Source organism: Mirounga angustirostris, unplaced genomic scaffold (assembly GCF_029215605.1).
Source record: "Mirounga angustirostris isolate CCGP_5_RB_7025 unplaced genomic scaffold, mMirAng1.0.hap1 SCAF_16, whole genome shotgun sequence".
NCBI classification, from domain to species: Eukaryota; Metazoa; Chordata; class Mammalia; order Carnivora; family Phocidae; genus Mirounga; species Mirounga angustirostris.
In genome coordinates, this window is record NW_026991724.1 from 106,458 (window position 1) to 122,842 (window position 16,385).

General features: G+C 48.4%; 2 protein-coding genes across 19 annotated transcripts in view; one reads left to right on the forward strand and one right to left on the reverse strand.

Moving 5' to 3' along the window:
- The window catches only part of GAS8 (growth arrest specific 8), a 57,950-nt gene extending 47,375 nt beyond the window's left edge, over positions 1-10,575 (reverse strand). For 3 of the 18 annotated variants that reach the window (XM_064580950.1, XM_064580948.1, XM_064580944.1), the window contains exons 1-3: positions 10,354-10,481; positions 9,943-10,092; positions 2,541-2,635 (exon numbers count right to left, since the gene is read on the reverse strand). In XM_064580950.1, coding sequence (XP_064437020.1) covers positions 2,541-2,549 — 9 coding nt within the window. In that variant the 5' untranslated portion in view covers positions 2,550-2,635; positions 9,943-10,092; positions 10,354-10,481. Of the gene's footprint in view, positions 1-1,445; positions 1,589-2,540; positions 2,636-5,544; positions 5,654-8,432; positions 9,299-9,942; positions 10,093-10,182; positions 10,270-10,353 lie in introns of those variants that run through there. The other 15 variants (XM_064580952.1, XM_064580947.1, XM_064580938.1 and 12 more) reach the window with 11 other exon arrangements.
- Positions 10,576-10,588: 13 nt separating this feature from the next.
- LOC123855137 (tigger transposable element-derived protein 1-like) lies at positions 10,589-13,517 on the forward strand. The gene has a single exon (XM_045890501.3). It carries the CDS (start codon positions 11,253-11,255, stop codon positions 12,879-12,881), a length of 1,629 nt encoding a protein of 542 aa, XP_045746457.1. The 5' UTR covers positions 10,589-11,252; the 3' UTR covers positions 12,882-13,517.
- The last annotated feature ends 2,868 nt before the right edge of the window (positions 13,518-16,385 follow it).

The window sequence follows — 16,385 nt, forward strand, 5'->3', positions numbered from 1 at the left end:
GTTAAAGAAAGTCCTCAAAGAAACTGAACACCCCAGCTTCTCTTCAGCAACACAGTCACCAGACGGCAAGACCCCAACAACTCTCACATTAATGAGACAAGAGCTGGGGGCAACCTCACAGCCCCCATCACGCTCTAATCTCTTGTCTGGATCACTGCCCAGGGGACCTGTCTTACTTTCTCCAACACAGTACACTATCACCTGGGTGCACAGTTCAACATGGAGAAGCCAGAGATGTAGGGTATAAAACAGGCAGGGAGGGTCAGAATAAATGCTCAACCTTGCTTAGTGCAGGATGGTGAGTTCCTTCTTTATATTTTCATTTATTTCCCAAGTATTTCTTGCCATAGGCATGAAATACACTATAATTAGGAAAAACAGCAAAGCTATTTTAAATCAAAGACTGCTGCTTAAGTTTCAGGATATTGTAGTTTTTTATTCCCAAATAAGCCCTTAACAAAAGGCTATCTGTTCCAGATCATGGGCTTCAAAATGCCTCAAGGGCTCATGGATGCCTGCACTGAAGTTTACTTATTTCTGGGACATGCTAAAATGTCATCAGGTGATCTCACAACAACTCAGGAGGGGCCGGGAGACAGTGCAGCACTCCCATGCTGGACTTCTCCAGCCCACATGCAAGTTCGTCTAAGTGCACAGGATCAGGTGCTTGGTGTGAGCCGGTAAGAGGCTGCCACCACTGTGTACCAGAGGGACTGAGCACAGGGCTGCGCGAGGTGAGCCGGGGAGGGAACACTCCACCCTTCAGTACTCCAGGCTGTCCTTAGAACAAGCATTTCACTGTCAGCCATGCCAGACCTCGAGGGAACTCTGGAATCTGTCCAGAATGCAGACACAGGAAGACCCGTCTCACCCCTCCTCTCCTGCAGGAGGCAGGCCCTTGGGAGACAGGGGTGACGGCTGCCATTCCCCTCCCCTGTAGGGAGCAAGGGCCTGAGGACAGACATGTGGGCAGATAACAAAGGCCTCAGCCATAGAGCCTGGTGGGAGACCACGGTTTCCTACAAACATCATCACACAGAAGAAGTCCAGATCGTAACAGTGTGCTGTTTAGGGTCACGGGCAAAGGGGGAGCAAGTCCTCCGCTCCTCTCTAAGTTTACACTCAAGCCTGAGGAGCACTTCACCCAAGCTCGGCACTCCGGAGGACAAGCACAGAGCCTGGAGTTGACAGTCGGGCCCACCCTGCTCAGGGTCAGCCGGCAGGGCAGAACTCCCCTTGAAAGCTAAGGAACAATGAAGTCAGGCCACGATGTGAAAGGGACATCCTTCCAGGAAGAAAGTGGGCATGAGAGTGTTCAGTGAGGTAGTTCCTGGAGAAAGTCAAAGTGTGTCTTGTCCGAACCCCAAGGCCGGGACTGCTCAGGGTCAGGGCCTGCAGAGCACATGCATGAGCACCCGGGTAAACAGATTACAAATTCCCCTCACCAGACCGCTCGCCAGGGAACACTGCACGAAGTGCTTCCAGGTGATTTCCTTCCCAGAATCCAGACGTAGAAAAATCCCATGGAAACACCTGCCCCCAAAACAGCCAGACTGCAACAATCCTTGTCAGCCCAAGGGAACTCCCGCTGTGGGAGAAGAGAACACATTTTACAGTTAAATGAGGGTGGTTCCTTCATCAAACAGTGACTTCCTCCTTCAGACATCATGAAGGACATCATCCAAACACCCCCTCCTCACACTCACCATGCCCCCTCTGTGCGCAGTAAAGCCAGAGCCGGTCCCCGGGAGGAAAGACATCTGTGTGGAATGCGTGAACACCACGAAAGCAGCAGTTCACCAGACCACCCAGGAGAAGCAGAACACCCAGAAAGAGTGAGCATTTCTGCGGTTATCTCTTCTCTGGGGCTTTTATCTATTTGTTTGTTTTATGTTCAGTTAGCCAGCCTATAGTACGTCATTAGTTTTTGATGTAGTGTTCAACAATTCATTATCTGCATATAACACGCAGTGCTCATCACCACACGTACCCTCCTTAATGCCCATCACCCGGCTACCCAGTCCCCCCACCCCCCTCCCCTCTGTAACTCTCCCTTTGTTTCTCCGAGTCCAGTCTCTCCTGGTTTGTGCCCCTCTCTGATTGTTCCCATTCAGGTTTCCCTCCCTTCCCCTGTGGTCCTCCGCACTATTCCTTATGTTCCACATATGAGTGAAACCGTATGGTAATATCTGGGTCTTTTAAAATTCAGATGGAGGGGCACCTGGGGTCTCAATCAGTTAAGCGTCTGCCTTCGGCTCAGATCATAATCCCGGGATCCTGGGATCAGGCCCCGCATCGGGCTCCCTGCTCAGCGGGGAGCCTCCTTCTCCCTCTCCCCTGCCTGCCGCTCTGCCTACTTGTGCTCTCTGTCAAATAAATTAATTAATTTAATTTAATTAAATCTTAAAAAAAAAAAAAAAAAAAGAATCTCTGTGTCAGCTTGCTCCAGAACAAGCGGGAGGACACAAAGCCTGAGCATGACAGTGCTTCCTTGGAGAAGGGACAGGCTGTCTGGGTGTAGTCCTCAGATGCCCACAAACCTTCTGCATCCGTCTCCACCAGGCAAAGTCACTCTGCTTTCCTCCTCTCTTGCCTCTATCTGCTCCAGGCCCAGCATCCTTCGGCTCACTGGTTCCTAAGAGAAAACAAAGTCTGACCTCAGAAAACAGTAATTACAACCTCCCAGAGAAAGAGGATTCAGAGAAGAGAAAAATGCCTCCCAACATACACTTTTTCTAATACTGGTGCCTTCTGGAGGGAAACAGGGAGCAGGAAAGGAAGAGGCTGGGCAGAGCTGAAACATAACAGCAGCCCGTCCTGAAAGGTAGGAGAAAAGCCTGCTGTGCCCGTCTCAGGTCAGGGTGCAGGTTAGAGTGGTAGAAGCTGCCAGACCAGACCAACCCCAGACATTCCTTAAAACAATTTCTTAAAATCACCAGCGATTGGTACATACATGCCAGGCAGGACCCAGGGGGCATTACTTCTACAAAACTGGCCCTTTGTACACTCATGCTTCTGATGCCCCCAAATGTTCTGCCCTGCATAACTCACCTTCCTAGGGAAAACAACAGATACCACTGAGAAGTAGCTTCAGATACATGTAAAATTCTTCAAATTTCACCTTGCTGGCTCCAAACCTGAGCCCACTAGCAAATCTTTCTTTCCTCTCAGATAATAATCACCTTTCCATGCCAGTAAATGGGGCAAAGGAAGGAAGAAAGCAATGAGACAGGCTGACATAGGTGGACCACCTACAGAGGTCCGCTTCTCAAAAAAACCAGAATGCATGTCACCTGCTCTTGGACACAATTCCCCCCATTCTCCTCAGAACGCTGTGACCCAGAGTCTGGATGACTGAATCCAGCCCTGTAAGCCTCCTCCTGCAACACACACAGTTCAGATGACACACATCCAGCACTGTAAGCACTCTTGAAGGCCCCCACCTCACCCTTCTGTTGGGTGCAAAGTATGTTTTGGGGGAGATGGGTCTGATTCAGGACATGCCCACCTAGGGTTGAATGCCCCCATTTTCTCCAAGTACAATCTAAGGATCAGGAGGCTTGAACAGTCCTAGAAAGCTGCACACATCCAAAGAAAAACTCTCCCCTCCCCATGTAACTGTATCAGTACATTTCCGGTTAAAATTTCCAAGAGGTGCTTTTACACACACGGTTTGACCTATGTGAAATTCAATTTATAAGAAGTATACATTTGGCCCTCCTGGTCCAGAGCTCCAACAACACTTGGAATTTCCTAGGTGGTAAAGGGATCTTTCGTTACTCATCAAGCCTCTTTCAACCACACTTGACTCTGTGTTAATGACGTGACTTTTGGAAAACCCCTAAGAATGGAAGCTGGGGGCGCCTGGGTGGCTCAGTTGGTTAAGCGACTGCCTTCGGCTCAGGTCATGATCCTGGAGTCCCTGGATCGAGTCCCACATCGGGATCCCTGCTCAGCGAGGAGCCTGCTTCTCCCTCTGACCCTCCCCCCTCTCATGTGCTCTCTCTCTCAAATAAATAAATAAAATCTTTAAAAAAAAAAAAAAAGAATGGAAGCTGGTTGCCAAGAGAACCAACCACGGGATTAGAGGGTTAGAATTTTCATCCCCACCCCTAACCTCCAGGGAGGGGAGGGGGCTGGAGCCGAAATTAACCACCAATGGTCAATGATTTAATAAATCATGCCTGCGCAATGAAGCCTCCATATAAACCCAAAAGATCAGGGACGCCTGGGTGGCTCAGTTGGTTAAGCGACTGCCTTCGGCTCAGGTCATGATCCTGGAGTCCCGGGATCGAGTCCCACATCGGGCTCCCTGCTCGGCGGGGAGTCTGCTTCTCCCTCTGACCCTATCCCCTCTCATGCTCTCTCTATCTCATTGTCTCTCTCAAATAAATAAATAAAATCTTAAAAAAACACAAAAAACAAAAAACCCAAAAGATCAGACTTTGGAGAGCTTCTAGGCTGGTGGACAAGAACGCACCCATGTTCTATGCCAAACTTCAAGGGGACAGACAGTCCTATACTGGGGACCCTTCCAGACCTCACCCTTCACATTTCTTCATCCAGCTGTTCATTCATATCCTTTAACATCCTTTATAATAAACTGGTAATCTAGTAAGTACACTGGTTTCCTGAGTTCCGCAAGCCGCTCTAGCAAATTAATGGAACCCAAGGAGAGGGGGTCGTGGGAAGCTCTGATTCACAGCCAGTCAGTCAGAAACACAGGTGACAACCTGGACGTGGAACCAGCATCTGATGGGAGGTGGGGGGGGGGGGCAGTCTTTCAGGACGGAACCCTTAACCTGGGGAATCTGATGCTAATTCCAGGTATAGAGTGTCAGAACTGGGTTAAACCGGAGGACACCCAGCTGGTGTCCCAGAATTGCATGGTGGGGAAACCCCCCCAACCCACAACACATATACAAGTTTGTGACCAGACTCAATGCAGAGGCACACAAAATTCATTTTTCCATTAGAACCTGGGAAAGTAACCCAAACTTAGGGAAAAAATAGTTCCCCTGGGGCGCCCAGGTGACTCAGTCGTTAAGCGTCTGCCTTCAGCTCAGGTCATGGTCCCCGGGTCCTGGGATTGAGCCCCGCATCGGGCTCCCTGCTCAGCAGGAAGCCTGCTTCTCCCTCTCCCACTCCCCCTGCTTGTGTTCTCTCTCTCGCTGTATCTCTGTCAAATAAATAAATAAAATCTTTTAAAAAAATAAAAAAATAAAGTATGAGTTAGAAATAATATTTTAAAAAAAAAAATCGTTCCCCTAAGGAAAAGGTGGTCTCACAGAGCTTCTGAGGCCGACCCATCCATGGTCATGTTTCTCCACAGACAGTAAGCAAGAGCAAATGTAAAGGCCTGAGGAAGAAGCCCAACAAGCCCCAGGACAAACAGGCCACAGTCGTGCCCCGTCCCGTTCACACTATTCCAGCAACCCAAACCAAAGCCATGGAAGCCCAAAGGCCTAGGTGACCCAGGAATGGACAAACATATTACAGGATAGAGTAAAAATCTGTATATTGTAGCAAAGCATGTAAACACACCTCCTTGGGCCTCTTCCTATTCCGCAAGCAGGAGACATTTCACAGAAGAAACACACCTGATAAATACTCACTTCACCAATCCACATCACCAAACTCTGAGGCCTGGGATCTGAATGAAGAAGGGGGTGAGTCAGGAGAGATGGCCACGACACGCAAGGGAAAGAGGATGCCAACACAACACACGCACGGGCCCGCCTGCTTGTCACCTCCCAAGGAGATTAACCCCTAAGGTAGTGAATGCCTTACAAATATAAAACTCTGAAAGTCTGATTTGTCAAACTGACCCTTGTACCTCTTCTTAGAGTTACTGGTTTTTCTAAGTCTCCGTTTCTTCTACTCTTAAAGAACTTCTCAAACCCTTAAGGACAAAATGATGAGGTTCTTGAACTTTAAAAGCACACATCACACTCAGATAAGCAACCATACCGTCAGACCAAGAAAGAGAATAAGAGAACTCAGTTTTCTCTCCTGACTTCTTACTTGGTGCAATCAACATGCACCTACAAGCTTCACACACAGGGTCTCCAAGGGGACACAGAGCACTGAGCACAGTCCTACCCTCGGCTAGGAGAGCAGACGTGCTCCAAGCTAACTGCAGTCTGTACATCATCTCTGTTCTGCTTTCCAAACATGAGGCTCAGCTTGGGTGCACTCAGACGTGTAGAAACAAAGGTTTGTTCTCACGTATCCCAAAAGATTCACCTAGGAACTTCCTTCTGAAAGAGTTTCTCTTCCACTGTCCCATCAAAACCATAAAGACTGGAGAAGGTGCTAGAGTGACCCAGAAATGGCTCAATACAGAAGCTAGACAAGGGAGAGGCATAGGGTATCCTGAGTCAACACACACCCTGTCCCCTGGTTCCCCCGCTACGGGGGAAACACTGAGGAAGTCTCACTCAGTTCCTGTGAACATTATGCTAATGATCATAAAGAAAAATAGGTACCTTCGGGTGGTTTTGAACACAGCCACTGAGAAAATGATTAAGTCTGGCCCATAGAGCCAGTGGCTGAACGTAGATCCCCTGGAGGCACTGAAAGGGGAGAGAGGATTAGCTTCTTCTGCAATTTGAGGGGATATTTTCTCATAGATGAATTACAGGTGGGAAGGGACAGGATGTGGGCTGAAGTATAAGGTTGCTGCCTTTACTTACCCGCTTAAATGTCCCATTAAAATACGATTCAAACAGGATAAATGGGAACTAAATTCACCGCAGAAACGCATAAAGAATTTGTACAGCTATTGCTGTCAACGCCCCCCTCAATTCTACAACCATTTCTTGCCTGAGGCAATTTTGGTCCCCAAAACCATTATAGTCTCAAAACATGATTCTAAGATTAAGTCATGCAGATTTAAAAACCAAAGGATACTATAACTTATCTTTGATCAGCCAAAGGTTAATGTTTTGTCAGGCTAAGGAAGACAAGCACTTTTCCAGATCCTGTATTTTCTTCAATCCTCGAAGAGGAAAATGCCTATTTTTACCATAAACTAACAATATTTAACATCAGTTAAGGGCAGAACAACTTAAGTTTTTCACTATTAGAGGTCAAAAGCCCTTAGGACAAAAACAAGCACAAGAAAGGGGCACCTGGGTGGCTCAGTTGGTTAAGTGTCTGACTCTTGATTTCGGCTCAGGTCATGATCCCAGGGTCACGCGACTGAGCCCCACATCCGCACTCAGCATGGAGTCTGCTTGGGATTCTCTCTCCCTCTGCCCCTCCTCCCACTCACTCTCTAAATAAATAAACAAATAAATAAAATCTGGAGAAAAAAAAACCCACAAAAAAACAAAAACCCGGGAGAAATCCAAACAGGGAAGATTAGAAAGGAGATGCAGCGAATAAGGGTGATGAGGCCACTGCAACTTCTGCACCATGAACAAAACTGCCTGCAGCAGCAAGTCACTGCGCACAACAGGACCAGAGCCTGATGCAGAAGGAATCATGAAACCATGAAGGCATGTTACTCTAACGGGAAATCTAGACAAAGAAGAACAGAGGTGGTGACCGGCTGGGTGGGTGCTCCTCTGCCACCTCCTCCAGTCCTCGCCATCTGTCCTACGAAGGCAGGTGCTACTAGGCCCACTGCAGAAGTGGAAAGTTTAGAGAGGTGAGTGCCTGAAGCAAGACAAGCCGGAGCTGGAGGTGTATGAGGAGAAACCAAACCCCCCAGGGTTTCTACAGCCCTGGAGGTGCTAAGTACTGCCGTTCAGGCCTTCAAAACTTGATAAAATACCAACTCCTTTATTTCAATTCATGACTTAATGCTTTTCTGATTTGGGTTAGGGGACCACATTAGGTCAGATGCAGCTCTCGGGGACACAGTCTACCATCTGTTCTTGCTGTTCTGTTCAGATGACCTTTTTAAATTGGTCTTTGCATGGGGCGCCTGGGTGGCTTGGTCGTTAAGCATCTGCCTTCAGCTCGGGTCATGGTCCCAGGGCCCTGGGATCGAGCCCCACATCGGGCTCTCTGCTCAGCGGGAAGTCTGCTTCTCCCTCTCCCACTCCCCCTGCTTGTGTTCTCTCTCTCGCTGTGTCTCTCTCTGTCAAATAAATAAATAAATCTTTAAAAATAAATAAATAAATCGGTCACTGTCCTTCTCTTCCAGTTAAATCATCAGTCAGGTTACCCTGGTGTCTCAGACTGTCCTCTTCCACTGTCCTTCTCTTCCAGTTAGATCATCAGTCAGGTTACCCTGGTGTCTCAGACTCACACAAATGCAAACCCAGCAGGCATTGGCTATTCAATCTGCTAGCAAGCTTCTGCTCCATGGCTCACTTGCCCCACCACTCACCTATCCCACCTAAAATAACATGGCATTTACCCCTCTCCATTCCCTTCTCTTTGTTTTCTACTTCCCTGTTCTGCTTCCTTTTCCTTCATACCTCATTTAACCACCTAACATGCCATGACTTGCTTGTTGTCTGGTTCTCCTCTTGCATGGCAGGGACAGTGCAGCAAGATCACCGAATTAGAAAATAACTGCATGGAAAGCTCCGGAACATAAGCTTCCCTTGAGGGTACATCTTTTAACTGTAAAGCAGATTGTGACTACTTCTCCAGTTCTTGCATGCCCTCCCTCTTCAGTCTGCAAATAAAGCAGAGCAGCCCATGAGGCATCCTATTCACCATGATATCTCCAGCTTGTTGATCCTCAAAAAAGAATGACCCAGTCTGGGGAAAGAAACTCAAAGATCATCCAAGTTCCTTCATAACTAAAACCACCGAGGTCCACGGAAGTTCAGTGGCTCGTGACACACTTGCGCTGTACATCAGTTACTGACTTCCACTGTGTGTTAATAACCAGAACAGCCCTCTGCAATGCTGAGATGCCACAGGCAAAAGGCTCTGTTTTCGCTGGTATTTCTAGAAACAAACTGACTCGCAACATCTCCAAAATGAATAGGGATGAAAGAGAAAAGCTCATTACTAAGGACAGAAGATGAATCCATGAAATCCTTCTTCCTCTTTCACTACTGTCTGAAAACCACGAAACTTTTCTTGGATCAAAATTCAGAAACTCCACATTTGTGCATTAGAAAAAAATTAAGTCAATGGGCTCACTGCCTCCTGCGATGTATCAATCAATTCAGAAGCAGAACAGGGGCACCTGTGGCTCAGTGGCAGAGCAATCAACTCTCGGTTTCGGCTCAGGTCATAATCTCATGGATCCTGAGATGGGAGCCCTGCCTCAACCTCCTCACTCAGCGGGGCATCTCCTTGAAGAGTCTCTCCCTCTACCTCTCCCCCTGTTCTTGCTCTCTCTAAAATAAATAATTCTTTTTTTTTTTTTAAGATTTTATCTACTTATTTGAGATAGAGAGAGAGAACAGGGACAGGGGAGCAGAGGGAGAACGAGAAGCAGACTCCCCGCGGAGCAGGGAGCCGGATGGGGGGCTCGATCCCAGAACGCTGGGGTTATGACCTGAGCTGAAGGCAGACGGTTAACCAACTGAGCCACCCAGGCGCCCCTAAAATAAATAAATCTTAAAAAAAAAAAAAAAGAAATAGAACAACGTTAAAATACGGAATTCTATTTCATACTATCTAGCCCCAGGGAAGGCATACAGCACGTAAGTATTTAGAAGTGAAGGCACTGGAGCAGGACGGACGTTAACTGCAAGGTGAGGGAAGCCCCTGGCCAGTTCTGGTCTTACATCAGCTCTTCTATAAAACAGAGCTTTCCGGGGCGCCTGGGTGGCTCAGTTGGTTGGGCCACTGCCTTCGGCTCGGGTCGTGATCCTGGAGTCCCGGGATCGAGTCCCGCATCGGGCTCCCTGCTCGGCAGGGAGTCTGCTTCTCCCTCTGACCCGCTTCCCTCTCGTGCTCTCTCTCATTCTCTCTGTCTCAAATAAATAATTAAAATCTTTAAAAAAAAAAAGTCTTTGGGGGCACCTGGGTGGCTCAGTCATTAAGCGTCTGCCTTCGGCTCGGGTCGTGATCCTGGAGTCCCGGGATCGAGTCCCGCGTCGGGCTCCCTGCTCGGCGGGGAGCCTGCTTCGCCCTCTGACCTTCCCCCCTCTCATGCTCTCTCTCATTCTCTCTCTAAAATAAATAAATAAAATCTTTAAAAAAACAAAACAAACAAACAAAAAAAAAACCAGCGCCTCCCTGCAGGACCGGCTTCAGACTTACAAGGCGGCCGCCGGGCGGGCAACGCGGCGGTCGCCACCGCCAAGCCCCGTTCCTCCGTTCCCCCCGCCCCTAGCCCGTGACATCCGGCGCAGCCGGAGGGCGTCACCGCGGCGTCGAGCGCAGCCCCCGCCCCCGCCCCGGAACGCCGGCGGGCAGAACCTCCCCGCTCACCTGCCGGGCTGTTCCGGCGGGGGCTCTTACGCCTGTCCTGGCCGTCCTGCCGCCTCTTGGGCCACCGCCGCATCTCCACAGCATGGCGAGCGGCCCGGCCGCCGGCAGCCGCGACCCGCCGCTGAGACAGTCCCGGTCCGCGACCTCGCGCCGCTCGAGCGCGCGCAGGCGCAGGAGAGCGCCACACCCCCGAGCCGGTCCCCGCGCGCTCGGAGACCTCGCGCGTGCGCACTGGGGACACGGAGCCGGCTCGGGGCCCGTCCGTGGGTGTCGACCCTATCACCTGACTTTTTAAGGATCGGAACGTGCGCCCTGTCTTCTCTCACCCAGGCGGTGGAGCACAGAAACCCCAGCGACCGGCTCGGGGCCCAGATGCTCTGTCGACTGATTTTAAGTCGGGCACCCCCGAGGACACATACTTCCCGGGTCCTCCGTAGGAAGCGGCTCGCGGGAGCGCACGCCAGCCCCCCCCGCCCCCCTCCGCGGCCGCCGCCGCCGGCGCCCCTCGGGAGCGGCCTTCCCGGCTGGACGGCTGCTTCCGTGTCCGTCGCGAACGAAGGCACTGACTCGGGGTGTACCGGGCAGCATTATTCCCTTTCACGGCCTTGTTTTCTGGGTCACAGAAACCCGCGCCGGCTGTAATGTTCCTGCAGAGGTGCTGTCCGGGCGTCGGACGCTCTGACACCGGGGGCCCACGCTGCCTGCCTTCCAGTCGAGCAGGAACGAGCCGGTTTCTGCGACAGCGGGGCCGGCCGGCCTTTGCTGACCTTTTCAGGCCTCCGGCCTGCACCTCCTGGCAGCCACATTTTCTCTCCCGTGTTTTGCGAGGGAGCACAGAGTAGCCGTGGGCCATCTCGCACGTGAGACTGCTGTGGTTTTACTACATTTTGGAGGCAAAGATGCCTGGGAAGAGGTCCCTGAATGCAGCAGTCTTCCCAAGTGCCAAAAGGGAACGGAAAGCAATTACCCTCGACATAAAATTGGAAGTGTTAAGACGATTTGAAGTGGGTGAAAAGCTCAGCCAGATCGCAAAAGCCTTAGGCCTCGCTGTTTCTACAGTGGCTACAATCCGAGATAATAAAGAAAAAATCAAAGCAAATTCACAAATAGCTACTCCCTTGAGAGCCTCCCGCTTGACTCGCCATCGCAGTGCAGTCATGGAGACCATGGAGCGCCTGCTGCATGTGTGGCTTGAAGACCAGAGCCAGCGAAACGTGCCCCTGAGTGTCACCATTATTCAGGAGAAGGCTAAGAGTTTGTTTGATGACCTACAGCGTGAAAGAGGCGGAAGCTCTCAAACAGAAAAGTTTAGTGCAAGTAAAGGGTGGTTTGTGAGATTCAAGGAGCGCCATCGTTTGCCCCACTTCAAGATGAACAGCACAGCTTCTGGAAACAAGGATGTATATCCAGAAGTGCTGAGAAGCATCATTGAGGAAGGTGAGTACGCCCCTCAGCAAGTTTTTAATGTAGATGAGACAGGGCTTTACTGGAAGAGAATGCCTGGGGGAATGTTTATTTCTGTGGAAGAGCAAGCTGAGCCAGGCTTTAAATCTTCCAAAGATCGCCTGATGCTGCTTCTTGGTGGTAATGCAGCTGGGGACTTTAAGTTGAAGCCCTTATTGGTGTACCACTTGGAAAATCCCAAGGCTCTGCAAGGGTACTCCAAGCCCAATTTGCCTGTGATTTGGCGCTCAAACAAAAAGGCATGGGCAACCAGGAGCATCTTTCAGGAGTGGTTCACATACTTCTTTTGCCCTGCTGTTGAAAAATACTGTGCCCAAAATCATCTCACCAACAAAGCGTTGCTCATCCTAGACGGTGCACCATGCCACCCAGTAAATCTGAGTGATCTGTCTGATAATGTCAGAGTAGAATATCTTCATGACGGTACAGCTGACTCAGTCCAGCCCATGGGTCAAGGCATAACCTCTACCTTCAAAGCTCATTATGTGAGAAGAACTTTTGAGCACATCCTAGAAGCAACAGATGGAGAGGATACAGCCATGATCAGGGAGTTTTGGAGAAACTACAGCATCATGGATGCTGTAGACAACATTGCAGTAGCTTGGGAGGAGCTCAGACCAGAAACAATGAACAGTGTGTGGAAGAAGATTTGGCCAGAGTGTGTTCAGTTCCAGACTGTTTCCCAAACAGATAACATTGCACAGCTTCAACAAAATATTGTGACCCTTGCCAAGAATGTGGCTTTTGAAGAGGTTGTAGAAGCTGATGTGGACCAGTTGCTGAGGTCCCACGAGGAAGATCTCTCAAATGAGGAGCTGATGCAGCTGGAACAGGAGCCTGCAGGAGAGCAGGAGAGTGAAGATGTTCCACCTGCCCTGCGCCAATTAACCACAGGAGAGCTGTCAGCAGCCTTCTCACATTTTGAGGCAGGCTTGCAAGTCCTTACCAGTAACAGCCCTGATGACGAGTGGAAACTGCAAGTTTCAAAAGCAATCAATGATGCAATAAACTGCTACAGGGAACTGTACAAGGAGAAAAAGCGACGCTCAGAGCAACTCTCTTAGATCAATTTTCAGTGGGTGTAACCAAACGTTCATCAAAGTACAGCCAGATGCAACAAGATGACCTCAAGGGATGAGGCCCAGCCAAGCCTCTCTACTTCCAAGATGCTTTACATCTCGGGAAACTCTGCTTCTGGTATTTTCATTTTGACACTTGAGAGTATCAAATTTTGTCATTAAAATTTCATTTAAATATGTGCTTTAGAATAACTGCATGCAAGAATACCCAGGAAAATATTTCTTTAAAAAGAGAAAACTGCAAAGAGGAGACTATAAAGCTTCTGTGATTAAATCAGTGCAGTAGTTAGACCTGTGGAATAAGATAGAAAGCCCAGAGTTTTGTCTTGTTTTTTTTTTAATGGTGCAAGACAACTGGTTAATCATTTGGAAAAAGATAAAATTAGATCCATGCCTCACAGCATACATAAGAATGAACAAACAGGGCGCCTGGGTGGCTCAGTTGGTTAAGCAACTGCCTTCGGCTCGGGTCATGATCCTGGAGTCCCGGGATCGAGTCCCGCATAGGGCTCCCTGCTCAGCGGGGAGCCTGCTTCTCCCTCTGACCCTCCTCCCTCTCATGTACTCTCTCTCATTCTCGCTCTCTCAAATAAATAAATAAATCTTTAAAAAAAAAAAGAATGAACAAACAGATCAGGGATCCAAAAAGTAAAAAATGAAACCATACGAATACTACAGAAACACGTAGATGAATGCCTCTTTGACCTGGTGGCTGGGAAATTTTCTGACTTAAAATCCGATGAGGGGCGCCTGGGTGGCTCAGTCGTTAAGCGTCTGCCTTCGGCTCAGGTCGTGATCCCAGGGTCCTGGATCAAGCCCCGCATCGGGCTCCCTGCTCCGCGGGAGGCCTGCTTCTCCCTCTCCCACTCCCCCTGCTTGTGTTCCCTCTCTCACTGTCTCTCTCTCTGTCAAATAAATAAATAAAATCTTTAAAAAAAAAATCCGGATGAAATAAGAAAAGTTAATCAATTTGACTATATAAAAATGTAACAGGGGCACCTGGGTGGCTCAGTCGTTAAGTGTCTGCCTTCGGCTCAGGTCATGATCCCAGGGTCCTGGATCGAGCCCCGCATCGGGCTCCCTGCTCCACAGGAAGCCTGCTTCTCCCTCTCCCACTCCCTCTGCTTGTGTTCCCTTTCTCTCTGTGTCTCTCTCTGTCAAATAAATAAAATCTTAAAAAAAAAAAAAGTAACAAAAGAACTTTTCCAATGGGGGAACATCACTACAAACAAGGGCAAAAGCAGTTGACAAACTGAAAGAAAACACTTGCAACATAATATCCCTGATATGTGAAGAACTCTTAGGATTAAGAAGAAAAAAATACCAAAAATCCAACAGGAAAGTGGACAAAGGATATAATTCACAAATAAATAAATTAGATCTTGAAGCATAGGAAAAGAAGTTCAGCCTCATTCATAATTAGAGAAATGCAAATTAAAGCTACACAGAAAACACATCTCACTAGATAGGCAAATAATCAGAAAGTATGACTACATATTCTGTTGGTGAGGCTCTGGGGTAATAGGCACCTCATGCATTGCTGATGGTACAAAGCAAATTGGTACAACCCTTATGGAGGGACACTAGATATTCACAAAAAACAGATTTCTTTTGATTTAACAATCCCACTATTAGGATTGTACCCTGAAGATATACCTCCAACAAAAGAAAATGCATGTGCATAGATTATTTGTTGCATCCTTGTTTGTAACTGCAAAAGTGAGGAGACAGCCTGAATATTCATCTATAGAAGAGTGTTCAAATATGAAATGGCTATTATACGCAATGGACTATAATCTAGATGTAAGTGATGAAACACTAATGAAAGAGGAAGAACAGATGGGGAGTGGTTTCCAGGGTATACTCTTAATTGAAAAAAGCAACATGCAAGAGACTAGTATGCTGCCGTTTTTGTGGAAGAAAGAAGGGGGAAGGAAATAAAATATATATGTATCTTACTCATTTTTGCAAAAAGAAACACAGGAAAGAGAAACCAGACTAAAGGGATTGGTTACCTGGTAGGGGGAAGGAGTGGAAAGGAGCAAAGGAATGAGAGGGGAGGGGGATATCTGACAGGCCTTTTATAAAGCTTTCTTTTAAGGGGCACCTGGGTGGGTCAGTCAGTTAAGCGTCTGCCTTCAGCTTGGGTCATGGTCCCGGGATCAGGCACCACATCGGGCTTCCTGCTCAGCAGGGAGTCTGCGTCTCCCTCTGCCTGCCGCGCCCTGTTCGTGCCCTCTCTCTCTCAAATAAAACCTTAGGCAAAAAATAACAATTAGCTTGTGTTTTTTAAAGGTATCCATGTCATGCACCCTTCCAAAATAAAGACGGCTAAATATACGTAGCAGCTGAATGGCAAAATCTGAATAAATTTTGTTGTAGATTCTATGATACCATGTTGGTGTTAATTTCTGGGGATAATTGAACTGTGGCCATGTGATATCCTTGTTTGGGAGGAACAGACACAGGTATTTAGAGGCAAAGGGGCATCACCTCTGCAACTTACTGCCAAATGGCTCAGAAAAAGAAATGTGCATATGGGAAGAAAGAATATAGCAAATGGGGCAAATGTTAATATTTAGGGAGTCCAGGAGGTGAGTATATGGGAATGTTTTTGCAGTGTTTCTGTAAACCTAAATTTGTCAAAATATAAATGGTAAAAATACTATTGCATCACCTGAAAGAGAGGGAAAACATACTTCATCTTTCATCGACTATCCGAAGGGTAGCTTTACAGTTATTTGTAGCTGGAGGTGTGTGCTCACACATGTGGGCATCAGGCCCACAGACAGCCCTTCCACACCGTCCCTCCAGCTCTCCGGTTTCTTTAGGCATAGAGTTGCAGTCTATCAGCCTATCTGAATTGCAACTGGGTGTGGATGATGTATAAAGACACCTTCTAAAGCAGAAGATTGCATATGTCCTCTGGGTCATGGCCCCTTTGAGATCCTGGTCACAACTGCAGGTCATATCTCTGAAAAGAATGTACATATACAGAGGCTTGGATGTAATTTGGGAGGGGGGCAGTTATGGTTCTCCCAAAGCCCACGGGAATGGTCTGGAGTTGCAGTGAGGGCCCTTTTTGGGTCTAGCTTGTGAAAGAGGCTGCCAGGAGCCGGACATGTGACTTGCACGACCAGCCAGTTTCTCGATGACTGCGTTGGGTGAATGAGATAATCCTTCCACAATGAGGACTCTAGAAGACACAGTTTCTATTTACTGAGCATTCTCTGCATGCCAGGCTCAGTGCTCAATGCTTCCTAGAATGTAAACACCCCACAAGATATGTGTTTTCATCATTCACAGAAACTGAGCTGAGGGGAATCCACACACTTAGCCCTCTGTCTGACACCCATCAAGAACTCCTCCCCAGAACAGATCACACTGGACCCCACTAGATGGGGAAGACTGTGGGCTTTCCCTAAGCCTGCACTTGGTCTGCATGTCAAAAAACCCTGCCTTGTCCCCAATTCACCACACGCACCAGAG